This window comes from Colletes latitarsis, chromosome 7 (genome assembly GCF_051014445.1).
Source record: "Colletes latitarsis isolate SP2378_abdomen chromosome 7, iyColLati1, whole genome shotgun sequence".
Taxonomy (NCBI): Eukaryota; Metazoa; Arthropoda; class Insecta; order Hymenoptera; family Colletidae; genus Colletes; species Colletes latitarsis.
This window is the reverse complement of record NC_135140.1, coordinates 16,229,110-16,254,496: the sequence shown is the minus strand read 5'-3', so window position 1 is coordinate 16,254,496 and position 25,387 is coordinate 16,229,110. Positions and strand designations below refer to the sequence as shown.

Here is a 25,387-nt window from a genome sequence, read left to right as displayed (position 1 = left end):
GAAATCCAAATAACAACTCGTGAGTGGACCAATCTAATTTATAAAATACAAAAATCGCGAGGGATGCTTATTATTCGCAAGATGAACCACAAAGGGTTTCTTTATTAATTAAACCACGTGCATCCATATTAAACAATACGCAACACTAATTTTAATGATAAAGTTGAGCCATCCGAGGCTTTGTAGTCCAGCTGCGTCTTGATGATCTTGGAGTCGTGGCCAGAGTCAGATTCTGGGCATTTAATCGCAACACTAATTAATAAAAACGCGATAAATCAAGATCGCAACGCTAATTAATAATACAAAAATTCCAAACGCGATTTATAACAATAAAAGCAACCGCGAAAGGTGATTATTCGCAACACTACCCTGAAAAGCAAGCGCGAAAAATAGTAATTCGCAACGCTAAGAGTAAACCGATCAGTGCATTCGCAACGCTATTCTTAAATAACAATAAAAGCAATCGCGTATGAAATTCGCAACACTACCCTGAAAAGGAAACGCGAAAAATAGGAATTCGCAACTCTATAAGCAAACACGATTATTGCATATTTTTCGCAACTCTATCTTTAATGAAAATATTATATTTGTCTCGCAACGCTAATACAAATCGCGTTTTGCCCAAAAAACCTGGACCAAGTGCTGGCGGCGTCTGTAGTTGATACAAATACACATGCAATAAATAAATTAACTACTGCAAACTACAATATAGTGGCACATATTGGGATGAAGTTAGATATTTCAAAATATCGCAACACTATGGGTCAAACAACGCGATAAATCAACAATCGCAACGCTAATATATAATATAAAAATTCCAAACGCGATTTATAACAATAAAAGCAACCGCGATTGGTGATTATTCGCAACACTACTCTGAAATGCAAACGCGAAAAATAATAATTCGCAACTCTAATTCGCAATCGCGTTTACTAAAAATTCGCAACTCTATTTTTAAAGCAAACGCCCGGTTCCTAAGTTTGCGAAAAAACAATCGCGAATCGTGTTTAGTCGCAACACTAACACATCAACGCGATAAATATTTATTCGCAACTCTACGAACAAACGCGAACATTTGTATGTTATTCGCAACTCTATCTTGAATCATGGGCCAGTACTGGCCACTAAATGAACTAACTACTTCTAGTACTAAAAATGGGGTAGAATTTGGGCATTGAAAATATTGCTACGCTAAATAAAAAATCGCACGATTGATTAGGATCGCAACGCTAATTTATAATATAAAAATTGCAAACGCGGGTGATATCTTTTGTATGTATAAAAGAGTAAAAAAACAACGCGAATCGTGATTGTTCGCAACTCTATGAATATATAATGAAAAAAGTTATAAATATATTCGATGATGTTATTTTATAACTATATTGAAAATATTAGAATTTGTTCAAAGTATTATTAAAGAATTAATGTAAATTTGAAATGGCAATAAACATGTTAATATTGATATTTAAACCGCGAATTGCCCCGATGGCTGGCATGTATGGTGCAATCATGTACAAAGTACATGCATACGTGAGCCAACCAATAGAATACAGGGGAGGGATGGCTGGCATGTATGGTGCAATCATGTACAAAGTACATGCATACGTGAGCCAGCCAAGAAAACAAACTACAAAACTACAGGCGAAAAAAGTGACAATGTAGTAACAAGAATGACTTTCCATCCTCATCCGAAGATGAAGATGAAGAGCCATTTGTTGCAGCCCACTCTTGAGACAATTTGTCAGAGCCTCTTCGACTCTTTGAGCCTCTTCTTTCTTCGGCGGTCCTGCCAAAGCCTGAAACTTAATACTAGGCTCAAGCACTCCGTGCAATACGCAGCCTCCAACAATTCTACGAACTGTTATCGGAACACGTGCGAAGTAACTTGAGCGGGACGAGCGTTTCGAGGGGGCCTAATCGCGACCGCGAACGCGAAGAACGACTTTGATGAAGTCGTAGCGATTTCAAGAATCGATAGTAACACCAAAACAAACGGTGGAAACCGTTTGTATCGGCTGACTTTTCAACTCTAAAAATCGTACCTACAGGTACAGGACAGCCACGCGAAAAAATGCCTACCCGAATAACTAATGTGGACAGTCCTGCCCTGACCCTACCTACTTAAATCTAGCAGACATTCCAGAAAGTTACCTACCTACCTAACCCTATATTTAAAAAATGGCAAAACGCATTCTCTCAAACAAACACTCCACGGTTCTCATACAGTATGTTCGGGCGCGACCTAAACTAGAGAGGACTCCCCGGGGTTCCTCCGACACCCGAACATTGCAAACATTCACACTCTAAGGTACGTACCAATTCCTGAAATCAGCTGACACAAACTAGTGACCATTGCGTATTTATATTATAGATAATATTTTAACTTAATATAAAATCTTTGTATTATTTAATATAACATAAAGTCTCTAATCAATTATGTTGAATTTGTTAATTTATTGTAGTATGAACTACTATAGTCATTGTGTATTAAAATGAATATGCGAATAATATCAATAATTCGTATGGTAAATTGATAAATAGAAGTTTAATGTTGCAATTTATAGAAATGTAATGAATTATAGTGAATTGTTTAAACGACGTAATTCCACATCCTAACCACAAACACATACATATGGAGATTACGTCGTGCACGAATCACTAGCCGTGTCAGCCGCACACATATGATTTATTAGAAATTTTACAAACTAAGTCATCGTGCCCCGTTGCATTTGCTCATGCAAGTAGCACCTGGACATGTGCATGAACTCAGGCAACGAGCACGGAAAGATTATTCTGGAAATCCTGACTAAAAAAGTGATTAATTAAACAAATGGCGCTAAACGGTATTTCTTATTTAATTTTTAGTAAAAATGACTCGACCTTTTTATATATAATATGTTAATATTACGTTAATACTGAAAAATATTATTATTGAAAAAAATTTATTATTTCTTGATTGAAATTTAATTATGTAAAATGAAAGACTTTACTTAAGACTTCATGATAAAATAATTGACTTTGAAAATTGAAATAGATTATTGAAATAAATTTATTAAATTATTATTCAAAATATTCAATTATAATTGGTCGATTTTGTCGTCAAAGTAAATTTTTTAAAAGATCAAACTAACATGCATGTTACTTTGATTTGAAAATCGACCAGTCACGAAACATCTTCTTGCACGTAAAATACATCATTAATTAAAGAAACGATCGATACTTAATAATTATATTAATGTACGAATTATTGTATAATGACAATGATATTGTATCTATATTAATCGATATTCATATACTACTTGATCATATGATTAATATAATGTTTTCACATTATATCAATTTATATTCTACTTAATCATATAATTTATGCAAAGTTAATGAAAATATTTTACATATTTCATAAAGATCATTTATCACGTCGAGAAACATTTATTTGTTACATTAAAAAACGCGAGTGCAAGAAGATTCTAGCCTGTACTAAAAAAATATAACAATAGTCGTTACTACTCGCGGGTATATAAAATACCCGCGGTCACAAAACTCGCCAAAAATACTAAGTATACAACTGGTCACCCGTGTTGATTCGGATCTTTCATCCTACAACATGGTTGGGGACCAGAGGAACATAAATGCCATGCGACTCACTCAATCGCAGAATGTAAATACGCAGATGATGATGTTGTCCATTTGAAGTCATCAGCGAAGACATCGACGAAGTCCATGAGGGTGGATCCATAAATATGTTGATGAAATATCCTGTAAATATCCTGTATCAGGATCCTGTAAAAAGAAGTAGAAAATATAACACCCTATTTTTTAAATTATAGAAATTTGAATTTTAATTAAGATTTTTGCTGATTTTGGAAATTTTATATAGAAAAATTTTAAACAATTTTTTCCTAAACATACTCAGAACTAAGTACGATGATACTTACATTTTTTGCTCGTGGGCATCGCCAAATTTTCCTCTTCGGTGATGCACAGAGTCTAATACCGGTAACGAGGAGTTTAAATTTCAAATAGAAAAAATAATGAAGTTTATTAGTAGATATTAAAATAGATTATCGCGACCGAAAATTGAAATCGGCGAACAAATGATTCTATTTTCGCGATTCATAAAACAAGGAGAGCCACGATGCTCTGGAAATAATTTATAATTGCGTAATAAACACTGACTCTATTTTCGCGTTTGCCTAAGATGTAAACGAGAATTTATTTAGGGTCACTGCACCCTTAAAAACGAACTTTCTACGCAGCAAACACTGAAGCTATCGGCCGCATTGCGCGCGGCCAACAAAAAAAAAAAATCCTGAAAGGAAAGGGATAGGAGAGAAAAAATACAAGCACACGTGTGCTTTTCCTACTGGTTTTCTTTTTTTTTCCTTATTCATCAACAGAAATACTACTTGAGTTGTAAGCATGATTATGTTTATTTAATCGGATGTTGGAATATCCAATAATTTTTATAAATATTCTGAAATTTGCAACAATTGAAGTTCGTTAACTATTTATGCTTCAATAGTATATTCCAACTACGCAATTTCTACGTTTTCCTAAATTTGCATCGGAATATGTATGCAAATTGCAATTATGATAATTCATAAAGAAAGCATTGTAAATAATCAACTAAATGAATAATACTTGGAAATGTTCAACCACGATCAGAATCACGAATATCTACCGACGCCATTTTGAAGTACCACAAAATTCGAAACTTCGTTAACCAGTTTTATGTTTCATCTTAACACTGACCGATTATATAATTTTATATCATGCTTGCAACGTAAAAAACTCAATAAATAAACAAAAATATATAAATATAAATGTTACTTGTTGTAATAATTGAAAGGTTACCAATATTCCGTTTGAAATTTCTTCGAGTCGTTTACCTAACATGGCGTCCTTTACGCGCTAATATAACGTTCCTTGACTTCGTCTCCCTCGAAGAGACTAACAGAAACGAAACAAAAATGCGTTGAAGTACATGAACGATTATTATCGTTGAGTAATGATTAAATCCAAATTGTATTGCAAGAAATCGTAATTGAATTCAGACAGACATGTTAATAATTAACACAGATCGAATGCCGGAGAAAAAGTACGAAACCGATTCAATATTTGTCACGATAATAATTGAATTTATAATCAAGAATATATTAATAGTACGCGAAAGCACCGATAGAAAGTAAACGCGACTAGTAATAATGATAAAATATCAACAGGTTAAAAATACGTACCTCGCTGGTCGCGAAACGAAGACAAGTCCAGACATGTCTCAACGCATCTTCCTACTTCAATTTCTGCAGCACCAATGACGACCCCTCGCTGTACCCAGCGACGCTCGCAATTGGAGGGGAGTTCTGTTGCTTAGCAACGCTCGTAACTTCGATTCGAAAACCGTTGATTTCAAATTGCAATAAGAGACTCTAACAGAATCGAAAAAAAATGCATTACAATACATGAACGATTACTATAACTGAGTAATGATTAAATCCAAATTGTATTGCAAGAAATCGTAATTGAATTCAGACAGACATGTTAATAATTAACACCGGTCGAATGTCGAAGCAAAGTACGAAGCCGATTCAATATTTGTTACGATGTCGATTGAATTTATAATTAAAAATGTATTAATAGTACGCGAAAGCACCGATAGAAAGTAAACGCGACTAGTAATAATGATAAAATATCAACAGGTTAAAAATACGTACCTCGTTGATCGCGAAACGAAGACAAGTCCAGACATGTCTCAACGCGTCTTCCTACTTCAATTTCTGCAGCACCAATGACGACCCCTCGCTGTACCCAGCGACGCTCGCGATTGGGGGGGAGTTCTGCTGCTTGGCAAGGCTCATATTTCGAATCGAAAACCGTTGATTTCAAATTCCAATAAGAGACTGTAACAGAATCGAAATGAAAATGCATTACAATACATGAACGATTATTATAACTGAGTAATGATTAAATCCAAACTGTATTGCAAGAAATATTAATTAAATTCAGAGAGATATGTTAATAATTAACACCGGTCGAATGTCGGAGAAAAAGTACGAAGCCGATTCAATATTTGTTACGATGTCGATTGAATTTATAATCAAAAATGTATTAATATTATGCGAAAGCACCGATAGAAAGTAAACGCGAGTAGTAATAACGATAAATTATCAAGTGGTAGAGATACGCACCTCGTTTGTAGCGAAACGGAGACAAATCTCGACACGTCTTACCACGTTAATTTGCACAGTAGGAATGACGACCCCTCGCGAATGAGGTGGGTGGCGAGGGGGGCGCGCGGGAACTCCTGTTGCGCGCGGGAGCTCCTATTTCGCGCGAAATTTGAAATTCATTATTTTCCTTTAAACTTTATTTTTATTTTTATTTATAATATTTTATTAACTATATTCTATACAACGTTCCTATTTTAATCAAGAGAAACAAACGTGTTTATATTTTTCGACTTTAAGCAACTATTTTTCCAGTTAGAAGGAAATTTATCTTTGTTTAATTTATAATATTTTTAAAAATTCGTATAGTGTTTAGTCACTGAAATAGTAATATTTAAAAAATAATGTTTAAATACTCAAATATTTGAAATATTGTAATATTTCAAACGTACATAATATTAAAATATTAAATTAATGTTTGATGAAAATTGCTGCTATTCGCTGCCCTCTGGTGATGCGTCCCGAAGACGTCGTCAGATAGTCACACAAAAATATAAGATCAAAATAAATAATACGTTAGAAATAGTTTAAAATATTCAATGTCTATCGTTTTCTGTCTAAAATGCCATAAATTGCCAAATACGCAAAATATTCGGAAAAATTAACTATCGGTGTTAACATTTTTTAATAGTGGATATATTTAAACAAACATACAGAACGATGGTTCAATTACTCCAAAACATTATATAGAAATTCCATACTATATAACATGTATTTAGTTCAACGCATTTAAGTAATTGAACAATTCTATGTGAAACTAACAACAATAGATGTTCACTGAAGTTTCAAAATAAGCGCATATTAATTTTTTTTGGTGTATATGAAAACGTAATAACCTATACGTATTTTGACGATTTATTATGCGTAACGTACATTAATTGATGCAACCGTTGCTTTAGAATGTAACACATGCTACGTATTTTACTAATCAATACAACAATATAATACATAATGTGATAATGGAATTTAGATATTTTAAATAAAAGAACGTGGAAATACATTTTATAGTGTCATTATGACGCGAAAGTGTATAATGTGCAAAGAAACCAACTACAGGAATACTTACAGCTTTTTCTCAGCGCCAAAAGATCCAGAAACACGTAAAAAATGGCAAAATGTAATTTCCATTGAAAATTATGCTGTTACTGACGATACATATGTTTGCAGCAAACATTTCAGCGAAGACGATATTATTACACATTGGGTTAGTGGTGTACCACCACATGTTATAACGGTAAATTATATTTTGCATTTATGTTATTAGTATAAATTTGCAATTTTCATTTTTCTTACAATTCTATCGTTTTTATAGATTAAATATAAAAAATGTAGATTACGACCAGGTGCTGTGCCCAGTAAATATAATGCTGAAGACGAAACAACCAAACTTGAATCTTGTGATTCTGATTTAAACATAAAGTATTATTCATCATGTAAGGTAAGAAAAACAAGTACATCTGAAGAAAAGAAAAGGGATTTTCTGATACCCAGAACTGATGAAAAATTACAAATAAATTGTAATGAGAATTGTAAAATTACATCTTCACATCGTGAATCATCTCGTAAATTTGATGATTATGATTGTTCGCTGAATAGAAACTCATTGACTAAAAAAGAATTGTCAGAAAATGGCTCAAATACAAGTAAGATACACGAGGAATCTAAAGTTAAAGAATGTCTTGAAAAAAATTTAAAGCATATGAAACGAATTAAAACGGTATATCAAAAAGAAGACAGTATTACTTCTGACACAAACTCGACTAAAGACATGAATTCTGAAAATAGAAGGGAAGTACAAACCCAAACATGTAAAGAAGATAATTATTTGAGCATGTCTAAAAATATATCAGAACCTTCCTCGATACTTTTTAATGTTTCTGAAGGAGATGATACACCAGTACAATTATGGGGAGAAGAAAAAACAAAAGAAAATATTTCTTTTAATGAAGAGCCAGTGGGTGGTAGTTTAAAAAAAACAGAAGATTTGTACGCAGAAAACCAAATAGAAAATAATTTAAATTATGATCAGTTAAACACATGTTATTCTATGTATAACGATATTGAAGATAGTGAAATGTTATTTGAAGATTTACTTGAAGTATGCACCGAATTATTATTACCGCCCGGTTGGTCTTGTTTAGTAACTTCGAAGGGGCATAGTACCACAATTGTGTATCTGTACATGGCAATGACCAAAAATGGAATGCCTTTTGCAGAGAAGCAAGTTTTTATAAAGAGTGATATGATATTACATTGTGCTGCTGTAAATAGGGAAATTAATCCACTTATTCATAATCTGATAAGGGAAGGAAAACATTTAAAAGTACAAAATTTATTAGATGTAGAAGAATTTATTGATGAATTTGATCAAAGAACCATTTGTCAAGGTATGTATGCTCTTTTGTTTCATCTGTTAACATTTTCAGCAAACATTATATATTATATTTTTTAATTAGGTATATACAATACTGAAGGGTTTCAAAAAGTTTCTGATATAAAAGTAGCTTATAAAGATGGCATAAAATGGAGACATATTTCATGTCCATTAATAGTGAATAATGATTCGTTAAGATGTACGAGATGCATTACTTTAGCTCATAAATTACAACACAGATCAAAAAGTTCTCATTCTTTTTCTTACAATCTTCCTATATTTACAAAAAAAAAACAGAAAGTATATACAATTCGCCAAAAATACAAATGTACAAGGAAACACGACCGTAGATATGAATTTATAAAAACATTCAAGGAATAAATAATTTCAAATAAAACTCGGAAGAAATACAATCGTGAACTACAATTTCTACACACTTTGTACAAATATGATAAATTTTTACGAAAAAAAAAAAAAAAAAAAAAAATGAAAGAATTGTTTTAGCAAGGAAATAAAAGTAGAATCTATTTACAAAAAAATCTCTTTAATCTCAATAATTTGGATTTGTATTTATACTTTAAATTGGACTGTCTAAATATAAAAATGATATACTCTTAGATCATCACTTTAATTAAGAAATTAAATTACAACACCAAAGAGTTTCAATGACGTCTTTTAGGTTTTATTGCAGAATTATTTTCTTCGCTAAAATTATTTGAATAGTAATTCTTCGCCTTTAGTTTCTCGTTTTTCTGAAATGGTAAAAAAAATATGTAAAATTTATAAATGTCTAAACTATACGTTGTAAAAGAGAAAAAAATGTGTCCAATGTTCATTCAATTACTGTTACGAATAATATAACATCTATAAGTTACAATCTTTTATGAATTTGTAAAACCTTATTTTTTCCTTATTACCTCAATCCACTCTAATTCTAACTGTCGTAACAGTTTTGGCGATAAACGACCTTGGGATATTAAAGAGTTAGTTAATTTTCCTCTCAATTTCGGTAAAGAGTAATCTGAAATATGTTAGTGAATCAGTTTTTCTTTTCGAAAAATTTAAGTTTATATAAATTTCTAATATAAATTGTTTACAATCTTTAAATATCAGAATTTTTAATATTTAACAAATTACCTTTCTGTTTACTATATACTTCATTTGTATTTGTTTCATTTGCAATCGTCTGTTCACCTGTTGATTCAACAGAATTGAATATTATTATTCGTTGTATCTACAGTAATTAATAACTAATATTACATCTCGAAACGAAGTATACCTGTTTGAGATTTCTGGAACAATATTTTCAATTTTTTAATTCCTTTTTCAATTAGTCTGTCTAAATCTTTTTGTATCTCTCTAACCGAATTGGCGTCGGGAAATAAATCCATAAACCGATAACTAGATAAAGTTTAAATGATTTTAAGAATTGTGTGTATTAAACAAAAACAGAATTATTATATTACTACTATTACAATCACTTACCTTAACCAAAGATAAATATCCAGAATATCAAAAACTGCTTCCAAATGTACCAAATCGGTAATATTTACTGGTGATTTAGGAGGCCAATTAATTTGTTTACACAACCAAGCAATAGTTATTTTTTCGTTTCTACTACATTGTCGTGCATACTTCGTAACAAATTAAAAAAATTTATATTATATATAAAAAGTTTTAAAATATTTGTGTATCTTACCTTTAAGAACATGCTGCACACAAACGGTATTTTTTTATTGATGGGTGCACAACAAAACACGTATCGCATACGAAGAGATAGTGGTATATGTTGTATCATGTCAGCAAGAAATTTAAAATCATCCAAATTGCAAATGAAATAAAGAGAGTCGTCAACTTGGGATAGCGCAACAAAAATATTCTAAAAAAAAAAAAAAAAGAACATTAAAATTATAGTAGATTATAAATTAGATTTAAAGAAACATTACAATAAGATTTGATAGCGGTGTATTCGGCAGGTAATAAGCATATAACTCGATTTGATCGGCAGTCGGATGAAGTCCAGCCTGTTTTATTGTTTCTGGGTTTTGCTTTAATAACTTTTGTAACAGAAGAAGATCGTCAGGCTTAAAAGTCGTAACATAACCCTACAATATAACATGTAATAATATTAACTTTCATATATATCATTGGAATAATTTTATTCCTATTTTAATAAATGCAAAATTATTTACTGTTGGCCATTGTGTTTGGTAACGACCTGCACGCCCCGCTATTTGTAGCGCGGCGGATACAGAAATTGTGTCAATTTCTTTTTCTCCTTTTTCATTTACAGTTGGTTGAGAAAGAGAATAAAATATAATTCTACGAATGTGTCTAAAATAATATCAATGTATCTTGTTATTTTCATTGTGTTATAATATTCGGGCACCCAAATGTTATAAATTGTCGAATTTCCGATTCGACCTAAAACTGAAATATCGGGTATCTGCCCACAGTTATTATTCGTCTCATTATTATATATAAAACAGTAAATTTAATATATTTGCCATGATATTCCTATAATACTATGCAAGTAAAAAAATTGTATAATTGTAAACTTACAAATTAAGACCCATTCCTATTGCATTGGTAGCTACTAATATCTTACAAGGATCATTTACATCGTTGAATCTGGCAGCTTGTGCAAGTTTTGTACCTGGTGGTAAACTACCATATATTACTGCTACCTGTTTTTTCATGGATTCAATAGCTTGCGACACTGTGAATATATCATTTTTGTTAAAACAAACTATACAATCTCCTGGCTCAACATTGTTTAAAGTACAAAGTGCTTTGTGTTGTACAACAAGATCCGTCAGTCGTTTGTACTCCCATACTTTTACTTCTTCTCCTGTTGTTGAACATATAGATTTTACCTGTGTTAAAATAAAAATTTTTGCAAATCTACGTAATCATATAATTCATGAAATAAAAATTATGAAACCAACTATAGGTATAGCAGCAGCTTCACCACATAAATGTATTTCATCCGCAATAAGGCCAAGAAGAGCTCTTGTCCATGCCCATCCTCTAGATGGGTCACGTACTAATTGAATTTCATCAATTACTGCTACCTCATCTGTAAAAAAAATTAAATATTATATTACATAAATTGTATTTATTTGTAAACAAAAAAAATTTTACGTGACTGATACTTACAAACATTTTCTATATTTACCATTTCTACAGAACAGGCTACATGATTTGCAGGAGACATTTCACTTTTGGCATAGCTTCTTTCTTCTCCTGTTATTAAATCACAGGGTGTCCCCTAAAATTATTTATACTTAATGTAATGAAATTACTTTAATGGTAATTTCATACATGCTACTAACCAATGCATTAGTCTTGTTAAATACTTCAACAGCTAATAATTTTAATGGACCACAATAAACACCAGTTTTTGCTGCCATGAACCTTCTTAAAGCTTGATAAGTTTTACCACTATTCGTAGGACCAGCATGATATATAATTTTTCTGGTTTTTGCTCTTGCTGCAGGATACCTACAGATAATGAAATTTAAAAAAACATAGTTAAATATATTCAATGAGCATAAGTTATATTAAATTCTTACACTTTATTGTTGATTATTATTACCAATTAGGTGGATGCCTGAGATCACTAATTTTTTTAAGATCTTCCAAGCAATCAATATGTGGGTATATTTCTTTGGTATAACGTAAAAAGTAAGGAAATATATCTGTAACATTTCCAGCTCCCTGAATGACATCATTTAAAATAACATGAAGATCAACAGGTAGTGAATCAAGTTCTAAGCAATATTTTCGAAAACTGATCATGGCTGTAGATAAGAGACCATCTGAAAAAAATATAACAGCTAGTAACAAAAGACATTAACAACTATTTTAATAAGAATAACACAAATGGTGATAGTTACTATCTAATCCATATGTTAGAGCTAGGTCTATCAGGGACTTCTTGTGTTCAAAAGTATTTAAAACTCTGATAATATCAGATTTCTTTAAAGCGCCAGTTAATTCAATACCAATATTTTTATCATTTGGATTTGTTTTAACAGGAATTGGATGATAAAATGAAAATAGAGACTTGGGTGAATGTTTCTTACTACTTTCTTTCCTTATGCTTTGAGTAAATCTCACTGTGGGATATAATTGTCTGAAAATTATATTCAAAAAATAAGTTGATATAATCATTTTTAAAGGACACTTGATATATGACATTTGTAAATATAATGAAATAACGAAAACCTAAATAATGGTGATATCAATGAATTACTCCGCCGTTTAAAGTGGTCTATAACAAAATACTTGAATGGTACCATTTTCAAAACCAATTTTATTTATTTTCATATTCTACAGTTTATAACAGGAAAAACTAACCCTCGTGGGTAACCTCAAAGATTGAGATATGTGGCGACATCGCTAGTTGAAACCTCGCAACATTAACTTTATACAAAGGTCAAATCTATACTAATTATTTTTCATATTACTTATCTATACGAGTTAAACATTTTATTTTATATAACTCCAATAATAACAGTAGATATTCGTTGAATTATAATAAATATTTCCTGATTATAAATTTATAGTAAAAGTTTCTAAACTTCATAATGCTAAATTATATTAAAAATTGTCCGATACTTCGTTTGTTTCTTTGTTCGATCAACCAGTCAAAAATATGCATCTGGAATGGTTAAATCTCTTGTAAAATCGACCTCTTTTCTATAAATTTATGTATTATAAAAAAGAAGAAAATATGAGTAAGTTATAACAGCAGTGAATATTAAATCTTTTAGTACACAGGTAAAACAAAATTATTTCAGATCAAAAATCATCGACGTGTAATGTAAAACTGTGTTCGAGTAACGATGTACCAACTTCGTCAGAAGTTCGTGTTTGTCTAGGCCCATCTTTGGCAGAAATATTTTTCGAATACAGTCACGATGACACGAAAAAGCTTCTGGACTTGATTACGCCGCAAACAACGCTAAAACCCTGTTTTACAATTCCAGTCGATGATCATTTACAGGACGATATATTACCGCTAACCAACGATGAAGTCATTAAAGCAAACGCGCATACAAATATATTGAGTAATACTTGTATAACAAGTAGTGGTGCGTGGATACAAATTCGAACCGTTGAAAATCGATGAATTCGAATGGATTTTTATATTATTTCGGGCCAAACGGTCTCAACAACCTCAAAGCTGTTTGATTGTTTGAGATGTATCGGGTACCGACCGAACCGCCAATTTCTCCGCAATCGAGTCAACGTTTCGGGTTACACGCATATCCCTAATTAGAATAGAATCAAACGTATTTTGTATAACTACAGTTTTAAATGAATTTATTAGAAATAGGTGGAAAACTCCTAGAATGCTTCCAGGAACAAGTTCAAAAGGAGTTACGCGAAAAAATAGAAAAACAATCGCAAGTAAAATTTTACATGTATCAGGCGAAAAAAAGGAGAGAAGCTGAGCTCAAGGCGCTGGAGTTACACGCAAAATACAAAGATTACATGAAAACCGTTCAACATGAGTTACAGGAACAACTCGATGTACTAATTTTTGTTTACTACATTTAATTTCAATCTGCATCTTCGTATGTAGTTAAGACAAAACAAGCAAATACAACTACTGTGGTCGTCCGCTGACTTGAAGTCCCGCGGGACGGCACAGGAGTAAGAGGAGTCGGACCGCCTATCTATCTATCTTGCTCCCTTGCTCTCAGGTAATCCAGATGTGTATGTAACTGCCTCGACGAATAGTGAACCAGAGTTCAATGTGTACGTGGGAATAGGTGTATCCCTTCTGCTTTTCTCGCATTCCTGCCACGGGACTTCAAGTCAGCGGAAGACAGTATATGTATACATACATATAGTTACACGTAAAAAAACTCTAGATCGAATGGGCGAACGCTGCTACAGAATGCACCAAAAATATCCAAAAATCAGTAGTCCAAGAGCGAATGAACGTAACTCACGATATGATGCAAAAAATGCGGACCGAAGTCTCTTACGTTGTACAGTCATTATACCAAGAATTCGAGGAATCTTTTCGTGCTCAAAGAGAAAACATAATCGCTGATTTCAATGGAATTATGAGGTTCATAGTTGCATATTAGTAGATAATATTTGCATTTACCTAACTGCTCGTAAATTATATAGGGAAACGCACATAAAATTAAACGCGGAGAAAAAAGAATTCGAAACGAAAGTTGGCAGAGAATTGCATACTCAAAAGAACCAGCTTCAAATGCAAAACACCGTAAATATAATACATGTCCTCTGTTTGGAACGAATACGATTTTATAGAGAAAAGCATACCATACACAAGTACTTTCAGGTAGAGAAACTTTGATCTCGTTCGCAGGTATTAATTCAAAGAAGTATCGTTTTATAGAAACTTACGTCTAAACAGAAACAAATTACTGGATTGCACGAACTGATTTCCCGATTGAACAATGTTATAACCGTGACGAGGGAAGAGATTATTAACTGTCATGTGGAAAAAAAATTACTGGAAGAACAAATTTGTGATGTTACTAGGCAGTTTCAGAAATTCATAAATTTCATGTTTAATGCTGTGCCGGGACAAGCAGAATATTTGCTACCTCTAGAATTACGATTGGCTGTTTCAGATAAGGATAAAAAAGAAAAAAGTAGTAAATAGAAAAATTTATGAACTTAATTGTAAAGTTGTATGTATATATATACACAGTACTGTTTTAGTTTTTTTTAGAGGTTTTAACAATTGTTTAAGAGGAATTTTGAGGAATTTTTTTCAAAGTCAATATCTCATACAAAAAGAAATAAATTAAGTTTAGAGTTTCCTTACTTGGGTATAAGTTATTGATATGAATTCTAGCACGTGCTTTTCATATTGTTGTCAACTGATTGCGCGGTTGCGCAATACCGTGCACACGGAAAACACACGTGTTCATGCATTTGTAGGCATATTAACTGTACTTATAACTTATATCTCAATACCGAAGCCTCACGTTGCTAAAATGTTTTGATTTATGTGACACGTCAGGACCGAAATGACGGGAAGCTGTGCTCAAATAGACACAAATTTAATAAAAGTTATAAAAGCTATTATTTATATATAATAAGTTACAGTTTCGGCAGTCTTCAGAAAATACATTTTCAAAGTTTAACATAAATGAATTGTTTAAGAATGTGAACAATCAGAAATCATGTGAAAAATTCTGCTATCGAATTCACGATACACTCCCGGTTCAAAACACGGTATACCAATGAACTTCTTTCGCAAACACATGGTTTAACTTATTCTCTGCTCGTGCCGTGAATAAAATACATATGTATATAACTGTGTGTACATATGTGTAGTCAACTATATCTATGCATCTAAAAAATGTACATCCGAAGCCGCGCTGTGCAATTTTATTTAGTTATATCTTGAACCAAAGTTTCAGATAGCAGAACAACAAAACCCATTTCGACTTTTTTTTAACAATACTTTATTTATAGAGATAAATTACTACGAATAAAAATAAAAAAAGGACCAATGTATTGTATATTTCACAATACACTGAAGAAAATAAATATTCGTATAAACCTTTTTGTTGTACTAGAAAAATACAGTTAATGATATATTAACTTATTATTACAAATTCCTTTTGCTGTAAAAATATACATACTCTAATTACGATATTAGTTTGCATCATCGTCGCATATTGATGGTGTATGTTGGCAAGGACGGTGCCATTCTGGATCTCTCTGAAGACTCGAAAATCTCGGACGGTAGAATTCGTTTATCATAACATTTGTTTGTCCAACCTTACTTCGCGGAACAGGTGGATAATCTGATAGGCGCCATCCGTATACCCAACTCGTACAATCAGGGAAGAAGTAACGATCTTCTGGAATGTCTTTTAATCTATGATAATCAATAAAAACTATAACATATCGATTTTTTATTTAAGCGTATCGTTAAGAAAATATATTAAGTAATTTTCATGTTCTTAAACATAAATAGATAATACTAAGAAAATGAAACGAACTATTGTTGTTCTTTCTATTATGTTTGACCTTTCATTGAAGTAATTTTCAGCAGTGACGAAGCTTGGAGCATCCTCATACAAGAGAGCTCTTACTCGCGGTTCGATCGGTTTCATTATCTTCATATTGATAGAACCATCAGGCTCGAGCGGTCTCCAATTTGGCAGTGGCTTTATGCGTATCTATAAAACAGGAAGCGTCGCCTAATTTTTGACACGCAATAAAAATAGTACGTTACAATGCGTCACGTGATTCCATACAGTATCTGCGCTCGATTGTTTCACTGGTTCATGCGTGGGCGTTTCAATTTTCTTCACAGTTCCCGTTATTTTCAGACGATCCAATAATTTTTGCTGATTTTTCAAAAACCATCTCATGCGTAAAGAGTCTTCTTTCTGTATCATTCCCACGTGAAACGCCTGGCAACGTGTATCGCAAATTCCTCTGGTCGACATAATTTAACTTTGCGTCGTGTTCGACTATCTTTTTAAAAGTATAACAAGAATTTAAATAATATATATCAGCGACTTGGGAAATTTACATTTAAGAAGATATTAGTACATTAGCATTAATTAATTATACATTACTCTGAAGTGAGATTACGAAATAACGCGACGCTTTAATGTTTATTTCATGTTATTCATTAGTAAATTTTTCCGTTAGTGTAACAGACAAGAGAAGTATTGTTATATGGTTTTCATACTTTGAAGAATCATTTTATTTACATTATTATTGCATATAATACATCTTATTATATGATGCTCAGTTATTTTTGCATGTGCTATCATTATAAACTTACATAATAATACCAGTGGTAGCATTATTTTATGTACAAAATAATTAAAAGGAAATTAATTAATTTAAGAAGCAGACGATACTCCTCTACCATCAGAGTTTATTTTAGATGTTGCATGAATAGCGCGTTTACTAATTTTCAGATAAATAATCCATGGAAATTGACTATTTATTGTGACCTCGAAGCATTTGAAATTAGATTTAGAATTTAATGATAGTAGAAAATGGACTGCTTTTAGTACATTTTACTACAAGCACAAAGAGTATTTATTTAAACACTTTAAAAAAGTATACATACAAATTTTGCGCAATAAAATTTAAAAAATTACTGTAAACGCAAGATTTACGTTCATTAAACATCTGATATAATTACTTAAACACATAGTGCCATTGATATGGTACACGTGAATGAATACGTATACGCATATTTCGTACGTACAGATATATCGTACTAACATGTATCTAATTGGTAAATTTGATGAACGATCGAATTTTCGCAATACAAATAATTTTAATGTTTTTTCCTAGAAAATAGTATATATATTATCGTGACGTGTCTATCAAAAAATATTTCTAAAAAAGTGTCCATCGTAGTACACTTTTTACATGCGTAAGTGTCACTGATGTATTTTGTAGTAACAATTAATAACGTATTAATAACGATGAGTAGTATTACGGTGCCGTAATAATAAATATGTAAATATGGCGTGAAATATGAGTTCTCACATGATATTACTCCCTCTTAAAGTCAACATCAAATGACTCAGTAATCACAGCCATAGGAAGCAATATTGTGGTACATCATAAGGTTTAGATGCAATGTTGTTTATACGTATTACAAACTGACTAAGAAGCAATTCTTAATTTGTACTTGGGTAATTAAGACGAATTGTATTTATCGCACAATAACAATTGTCATTTCCTTTCTAATCCGTTCTTTTATACTGTACATACACATGTAACATTAACTAATTTAATTTATATAATTTAAATTATAATGTAATTAATAATCTATATTGCTCTACAAAATAATTACTTTACACCGTCGGTAGTTGGTTTAGACCGTTACTGTAGTAGACAATTTTTCCCTCGTATTAATTTAAATTTTCTTTTTACGTAAAACTTATCTAGATCTTCGCTTCAAAATCAATATTATTTTAATGAACTTACATTCCTTCTAAATTTATTGAATATATGTAAACTAATTCACTATTCAAGTTGGAGCAAGTTTTTCAAACCTAATGTTTTAAACAATGCTTGTATTAATTTTTCATTTGTAACTCGTTCGATATAACTTTGCTGTACTAAAGTGAAATATTCTCAAGTTTACTTTTTGTACAAAAAACGTATACAGTAGATTCTGGTTATTTGGGCGATCGATTAATCAAGACAGTCGTTTATTTAGCATATATCTTAACATTTTCTCTCATCGAGAAAATTATATTATTGTATTATATTACAACACTTCATGCAGGAATGCAATGGAGGTAGTCTATTATCTCCACTAAATATTTGTGTTGATTTTGTTCACTCATAGTAAATTAAAAGTACACAGGAGCGCACACTGAATAATTTCCTTCGTCAATGATTATTAAAAACTAATAATATTATACACATATTTTTCTCTAATTCGTTTCAATAGGATTAGATAGGAAAAGTTTAAGGATACACAAACGCATCCTTGAACAGGGCATTAATAATGTTGATATTAAAATACGTAATAAATATTTTACTGTAATTTTTTGTTCAGTAATTAGTTTAAATACACAGTTTGTTATTTAGTGAAATATTAGTTTAGATTTCTCATATCTTTTTAAAAGTATTTACATGAAATGTATACATCCAAATTAACCGGAATCTGCTGTGTTTCTTTGATTCAAAATTAAATACGACTCACTCTAATGGACAATTATTGTTACGTTTCAATACTTTTATACATTAAATAATTTGTGAATGTAGAAATAAGTCCATATAAATAAGCTAATATATAAGTTATTTTATAACAAAAATACATAATTATTTCATAAATAAATTGAATATGATTTACAAATAATTTCGTAGTGTTGTCGTTATGCACTATAGTCACAAAACAATGAATTTCAATTTAATTTTGCGTAATGAATTTTTCATGTTACTTTATGTGAGTGGTACAATAGACAGTAGCAGTTTCTAGCCATTTCTACTTGTTGGATAACAGGTAGCAATACAAGTGCCAACGAATATTTTTTTCTCAAATATTGCTAATTGTTAAATTCAATTTTCTGTTTCTTTTAGAGTGATATACAACATCAATAGATATTTTATCCCGGTAGAATATTCAATGAAATTTACAAATTTTATAGTATCAAATGGAATAAAATATTTGATTGTTTTACAAAATATCATATTCTTTTTAACTTTAACTTCAAATTCTTTATGAATTATTGTACACATGTAATAATACCACAATAACAGATGAATTAACAAAATATCACTCATCATCGATAAACTCTCGAAATACGAAAAACAGACACTTATTCTTCATGCAAAAGTGCATGAACTAAACAATTCAGATATACCTAACTTGTAGTCATGTCAAGTAACACCGAGGTCGAGGAATTTTTATTAAGGTATACGCTCACATCTTGAAAGCGACTAGACATAGACGAACCAGACTGATTCTGATTTGTACCGCTTGAATCATTGTCAGCTTCTGGCCCACAACTAACATCGCCTTGTTTCATACGTAGTAAGTATTTGAGAAATTCGTATCTAGAAAATGTTTAAAAAAAATATTTTTCTAATACTGTGTACAAATTATTACACAGTACTTTCGACATCCATTGTCATGTTGTTTTAACTGGGGAATATTAGACTTGGCAATTACTAGTTAAATATTTGTAAATAAATGGCCATTAGAATAAATTTGATCGAGCAGAGAAAGTGTTGTAATGGTTTTTATTACAGATAGGTCGGGAAAATGTAAATCTGCAACACATGCACGATGTTTTTCTGCAATGCGACCATCGTTCGCCTGCCTTGACCCCGTCAGTGACCGATAGTAGATACTGTCTAATAAGCATTTACTTTCTATAAATATGTTTCCTTAAATACTAATCACAGAGTTAAAAAATACTTTTTTTTACGTCACTTTTAGTTTCACTCCTCTGTATTCACTAAACCTCACAAAATTATACTATTTGTCTATTTCAAACTGTCTTTCAGAAGTACTGAACGATACTATCGGTATCGATTATACATAGCTACGAGACTGACGAGTCTCGGCAGACAAGCAATAGTCGCATGGCGGTAAAACATGACGTCTTTTTAAAACTTTGATGGTCACTTACAGCCATACAAAACAAATTTAATAAATCTATATACTGATATTGTATATTCCGAGAATTTTTCTGAACTTTGTAAAACTAAATTCTCAAAAATTCATGCTTTCAAAAAATTATAAATAACAGAGCATTCCTGCTTCTAGACTTCTGTTTGGGTCAAGAAATTCAAGATGTCACAGAATAAATATTATAAAATAAAATTCGTGTTGGGCAGTGTTATTAATATACAAATTGTAGTTATGTACTTACGCTGACCAACAAAAACTGGTTGCTGGTGTTTGGTACATAACACGAGCCTGTATACCACGGAAGTAACCAGGTATCCCGCCGAATAGATAAACTTTCTTAAAAGCATCAACCATACCTTGAGCGTGTATACCGTTCTGCGTATTTAGTAGCGTTTTACAAACATCTAAAGGTGTTGTGATTGCAGCAGCAACAGCTCCTGCCAATCCACCTGCAACATACATAAACGAATTGATATAGTTTCAAATTACAATGTTTCTTTAAAAATAATACATACCAGATACTACGTGTAATGCAGGACTATAAGTGTGTTTTGGATTCATGATAGCTTGTGAAGTTTCATAAGTCATAAAGTGAATCACTTGAAAAGGTATATTCATGACTAGCTGAGTCGTGTAACTCCTATAGAATGCAAATACACCTTCACTTTTATATATACTCTTTATACATGTCCTGACGTTTCGATACGGAGAATTATACATTTGTAATCGCTGTTTAACCACTGGAATAAAATAAGTTAATTCTTCATTTAATAATATTCAGAAAATTATGACTTAATAATATAACAATTAAATTACAAAAGAATGATATTATGTATTCTGATTATGTTGCATTTTGCGAATAAATTTAAGAAAAATTCACCTTCGGCTGGATTCATCACACCGTCGTGGAGAAGTGTTGCCAAGGCACCAGCAGTTCCATAAATAGTCAAATTAATTTCATTAGGTGCTCTTGAGCTTGATAATTTATTTTTGATGAATTCGTAACATGAAAAATATAATGCATGTGCAGGACCAGCTCCTACAACCATTACACTCATACCACGAATAGGTCTCAGAATACCTTCTTCTCGTATCATTGTAATCAAGACTTTTAGTACTCCCCCTCCACCACCAGGACCTGGAGTCAATGATTGCATTCTTGTCTAAATATAGACAAAAGAATGACATGTATGTAAATAAATTGCACAAATAATTTCCTTATTAGATAAAACTAATTGTCCACATACTTTGTAAATAAATACAGTTAAACTTATAAAAAAGGACAAATACACAATTTAAAATATATACTATCGCAAAAAAGAAAAAAGTACATTTCTTTTATTAATCTGATATCATATAGTTTCATCGAGTACTTGACAATGGAAGAAAAATATTGAAATATCAAGATAATATAACTTGTAATAGGTAATAGTTAATATTTTTCAAAGACAAAAGATAAATTAGAAAAAGAAGTAATTTAAGAATATGTAAACAAATCTTCAATTACCTTATAATACTGAAAACAATGACATATAATAATGCATTGCAAATTGTATACATGTATAAGTCATTGAACTTTGAAATTATAATTTTGTAATACATTGTTTATATGATGATGAATTTCCATATAGTAATCATAATTTGGTGAAAATATATTTTTTGAGAGTTGAATGAAACAGTAAGCAATAATATAGGTTGCAGGTTGAAAGAAAACCAAAAATAGAACCTATTGCAACAGACCAAAGAAACTTGTTACATAATAAATGTTTGAAACTGATGTTCTGCTTGAAAATTTCACATGTATTAATACTATCATATAAATAATTTTCTTTAAAATTATCAAAATGTTAATATCATAAAATAATCTTTACTTTCACTGTCATGATAAAATAATACAATGAAACAATGAAAATGCTTAATTGAAAATAATTAAGTGGGTAGTACATCAGATATTATATTTATTTTTATTACATAAAATCTGTTTCCTTTCTAATTCTCTGTTCACATAATGTAGATACTACTATTAACTTATATAAACAACTGTATTTATCATGTTATTAAGTAATTGTTGAATGTACAGTAACCATACTATAATAGAACATAATTGCTAAATCACATGATGACTAAGTCGATTCGTTTTTGAGTACAACAACCTAGTAGTACCTGGAAATAATTATGAAATAATAATGTCTGAGTTGGTTGCACAATCTTTTTTGCAGTCATGCTATAAAACACGAAACAATTGTAGAATAACGAAATTGTTATAACATTAGTATTTAACAATGATTATCATGTGTATCTTGAAAATATAAAACGTTCATTATTTACTTAAAATTATGATGACGACATGCGCGACACATGATTCTTGGGTTTTCACGAGGAAAGTATGAAAATCCCAACAATTATCTTGCGTTGAAACTTCGCGTTTACCATTATTCAAAGATCATGCAACTTGCAATGTCATGGTATTAAATGTCATTGAATTCCTTCTAATGTATCAGGATCGAATATCGCGATACGAATGGTTGAGGTTATGTAAAGTATCTTGTAAAAAAGTACGCAGAAATAAAGTCATTACCTTGACACTGTCAAGCGGATACATCACGCAATGTTCCATAATTCCGGCGAATGCACCTGCTATCATATGTATGTACACGGAAGACGTGGGTAAACTCTCATATATATTCGTATTCATATTTTTCGAGAGGCGTTTAACACGAACTCCAGTCGACGACTTTATAAAGTATTGCACTCGTTATACACTCTATCGAAGCGAACAATGCGCAACAAACGTTTTCGGTCGTACCGATGCCGAATTACTGTCAATGTAACAGCATTTACCCTACATTCGTTGAAACGTTGTTCCATTCAAATAGAATCGGTAGAAATGTTTATTCGTTCGAAATGAAGAGACGTAATCGTACACGTTGATCGTATCTTAATGAGACTGTATTGGAATTGAAAAGGCTGCTACCCCCAATAAGCAAATTTACAATGTATAATCCCCTCCACATACACGCAGCGAGAAGAAATTTCTATTGTACCTGACTACACAGTTAGTACGCTACAAAATGCAGAGATGCACAGCATTTACGTCTGACTGTTTACCGGAATAGTTACAGAACCCGATGTATATCGACATTCTTTGCAATACGGCTATGAATCGTCACAAGTTGATGCGGTGAGGTTGGATATACGCGCACGTGCCGCGCATGCGTTGTATTCGCCACGTGGTTCGTGCGTGCAATATGTTACGCAGTTTGAGCTTCGTGTATAAGGTGTTTCAAAATGGTGAAACAAGCAGCACACACAAATTCTTCGTGCGAAAACGAATGGAAAAGTTCTTTATTATAGTAGATGCAAAGTGAGAAAATAAATGTGATGGATTATTCAAAAGACTTTCCTTTGCAAAAGTCTTTAATTCGACTGTCTGCTTTTTTCGCTCGAGAAGGTTTGCTGTTCGGTACCTCTCAACCAACCATCTTCGATGCACGGATCTCTTATCTCCGAATCATAAACAATCGAAAATGATACGCACTGCTTGCCGCTTAACTGTGACGATCGTTCTAAAGATTGCGTACATTATTATTATGCAATCTGAGGCTTTATTTTCAAGATATGAGTAGGTGATAAGTAGTACGCGGTAACTATGTCCCTCAGTTATATGATTACACAACGCTACATACACAAACTCGAATTCATGATATTCTCACATGCAAAAACTTCAAACACATATCTAAAAAAACGGAGCTTTAGATTGCAAAATGATAAAGAACTTTTCCATTTTTCTTTGCACGAGGAATATGCACGTTTTAGCTTGTCCCATCGTCTTGAAACGCTCTGTATAGCTGATCATTAGTGTATAAGACGTGCATACATCTACATTCAGGTGCATGATGACGCACTATGAGTGATGAGTTCGCTACCTTATCGATACTATTAATATCAGCTAATAAAGTGTCATTTTATTATATCAGTTTACACACAGCACAAACCTGGTATATCTGATTGGTAGTGATACTCTTGAAAACCATATCAATACTAATATCATATTAATCAAGTAAAATAAAAAGTAAAAAATAAATTTTAATCAATATGCGAAGAAAATTATAAACAGTACAATTTTAAGGAATTACTTTTACCAATTAGATTTTGATTAACTGAAACTGCATCACTATGTTTCGTGGATGGGTCATTTCTGTTCTTTATTTTTATACATAGATATGCCATTTGCAGATTTTCTTTTACGAGGTTCTAGTATTGTATTTCAATATATGTATGTAATTATAATTCAACAAGTTGCTCTGTTGTTTTTGAAACGTGACAAAATTACAAATTGAAGCATAGAGGTTATTTTGCAACAATTCAAATCAGAATTAAATCTTGCAAGTGTTATAGCAATTTTGAATACTTGCCAACTAAATTGAATTGAATATTCAATCTTGAAATATTTGATATACTTTGCGATAGGATAAATAAAATTAAAATAAACTATGGAGATAGGAGAAATTTGAAATTGAAATATTCTGTTAATTATCAGTTTTAGAAATAAGTTTTGCATTTCACAGTATACATATAATTTAAAATGTAATCTAAACTTCATTTTATTGTGTTTTGAAATACTAAGTTCCACGTGTACATTACAAAATGTAAAAT

At 31.5% G+C, this 25,387-nt stretch overlaps 5 protein-coding genes across 6 annotated transcripts; 2 read left to right on the top strand and 3 right to left on the bottom strand.

Moving 5' to 3' along the window:
• Window positions 1-6,691: 6,691 nt before the first annotated feature.
• LOC143343700 (uncharacterized) lies at window positions 6,692-9,474 on the top strand. Its single transcript, XM_076768856.1, has 3 exons — window positions 6,692-7,458; window positions 7,537-8,611; window positions 8,681-9,474. The coding sequence occupies exons 1-3, from the start codon at window positions 7,240-7,242 to the stop codon at window positions 8,977-8,979; spliced, it is 1,593 nt and encodes a 530-aa protein (XP_076624971.1). The 5' UTR covers window positions 6,692-7,239; the 3' UTR covers window positions 8,980-9,474.
• On the bottom strand, window positions 9,154-13,004 carry Suv3 (Suv3 RNA helicase). The gene is made up of 15 exons (XM_076768855.1): window positions 12,829-13,004; window positions 12,498-12,736; window positions 12,197-12,419; window positions 11,934-12,102; window positions 11,758-11,869; window positions 11,547-11,677; window positions 11,161-11,474; window positions 10,791-10,932; window positions 10,545-10,703; window positions 10,298-10,477; window positions 10,084-10,232; window positions 9,878-9,999; window positions 9,736-9,792; window positions 9,516-9,619; window positions 9,154-9,350 (listed from the first exon to the last, which is right to left on the bottom strand). Exons 1-15 carry the CDS (start codon window positions 12,900-12,902, stop codon window positions 9,261-9,263), a joined length of 2,265 nt encoding a protein of 754 aa, XP_076624970.1. The 5' UTR covers window positions 12,903-13,004; the 3' UTR covers window positions 9,154-9,260.
• Window positions 13,005-13,336: 332 nt separating this feature from the next.
• LOC143343532 (uncharacterized) lies at window positions 13,337-15,326 on the top strand. Its single transcript, XM_076768511.1, has 6 exons — window positions 13,337-13,340; window positions 13,404-13,673; window positions 13,937-14,139; window positions 14,484-14,686; window positions 14,749-14,926; window positions 15,002-15,326. The coding sequence occupies exons 1-6, from the start codon at window positions 13,337-13,339 to the stop codon at window positions 15,251-15,253; spliced, it is 1,110 nt and encodes a 369-aa protein (XP_076624626.1). The 3' UTR covers window positions 15,254-15,326.
• A 386-nt stretch (window positions 15,327-15,712) lies between these two features.
• LOC143343359 (protein SPMIP1) lies at window positions 15,713-16,860 on the bottom strand. The gene is made up of 2 exons (XM_076768182.1): window positions 16,636-16,860; window positions 15,713-16,483 (listed from the first exon to the last, which is right to left on the bottom strand). The coding sequence occupies exons 1-2, from the start codon at window positions 16,728-16,730 to the stop codon at window positions 16,258-16,260; spliced, it is 321 nt and encodes a 106-aa protein (XP_076624297.1). The 5' UTR covers window positions 16,731-16,860; the 3' UTR covers window positions 15,713-16,257.
• Window positions 16,861-16,871: 11 nt separating this feature from the next.
• LOC143343358 (mitoferrin-2) lies at window positions 16,872-23,938 on the bottom strand. Of its 2 annotated transcripts, none has more exons than XM_076768181.1 (5): window positions 23,310-23,938; window positions 21,612-21,894; window positions 21,247-21,471; window positions 20,973-21,180; window positions 16,872-17,084 (listed from the first exon to the last, which is right to left on the bottom strand). In XM_076768181.1, exons 1-5 carry the CDS (start codon window positions 23,424-23,426, stop codon window positions 17,006-17,008), a joined length of 912 nt encoding a protein of 303 aa, XP_076624296.1. In that variant the 5' UTR covers window positions 23,427-23,938; the 3' UTR covers window positions 16,872-17,005. The 2 variants fall into 2 exon arrangements, with proteins under 2 accessions (XP_076624296.1, XP_076624295.1); XM_076768180.1 differs by lacking the exon at window positions 16,872-17,084 and adding an exon at window positions 17,309-20,151 and having other exon boundaries at window positions 23,310-23,933.
• Window positions 23,939-25,387: the final 1,449 nt, after the last annotated feature.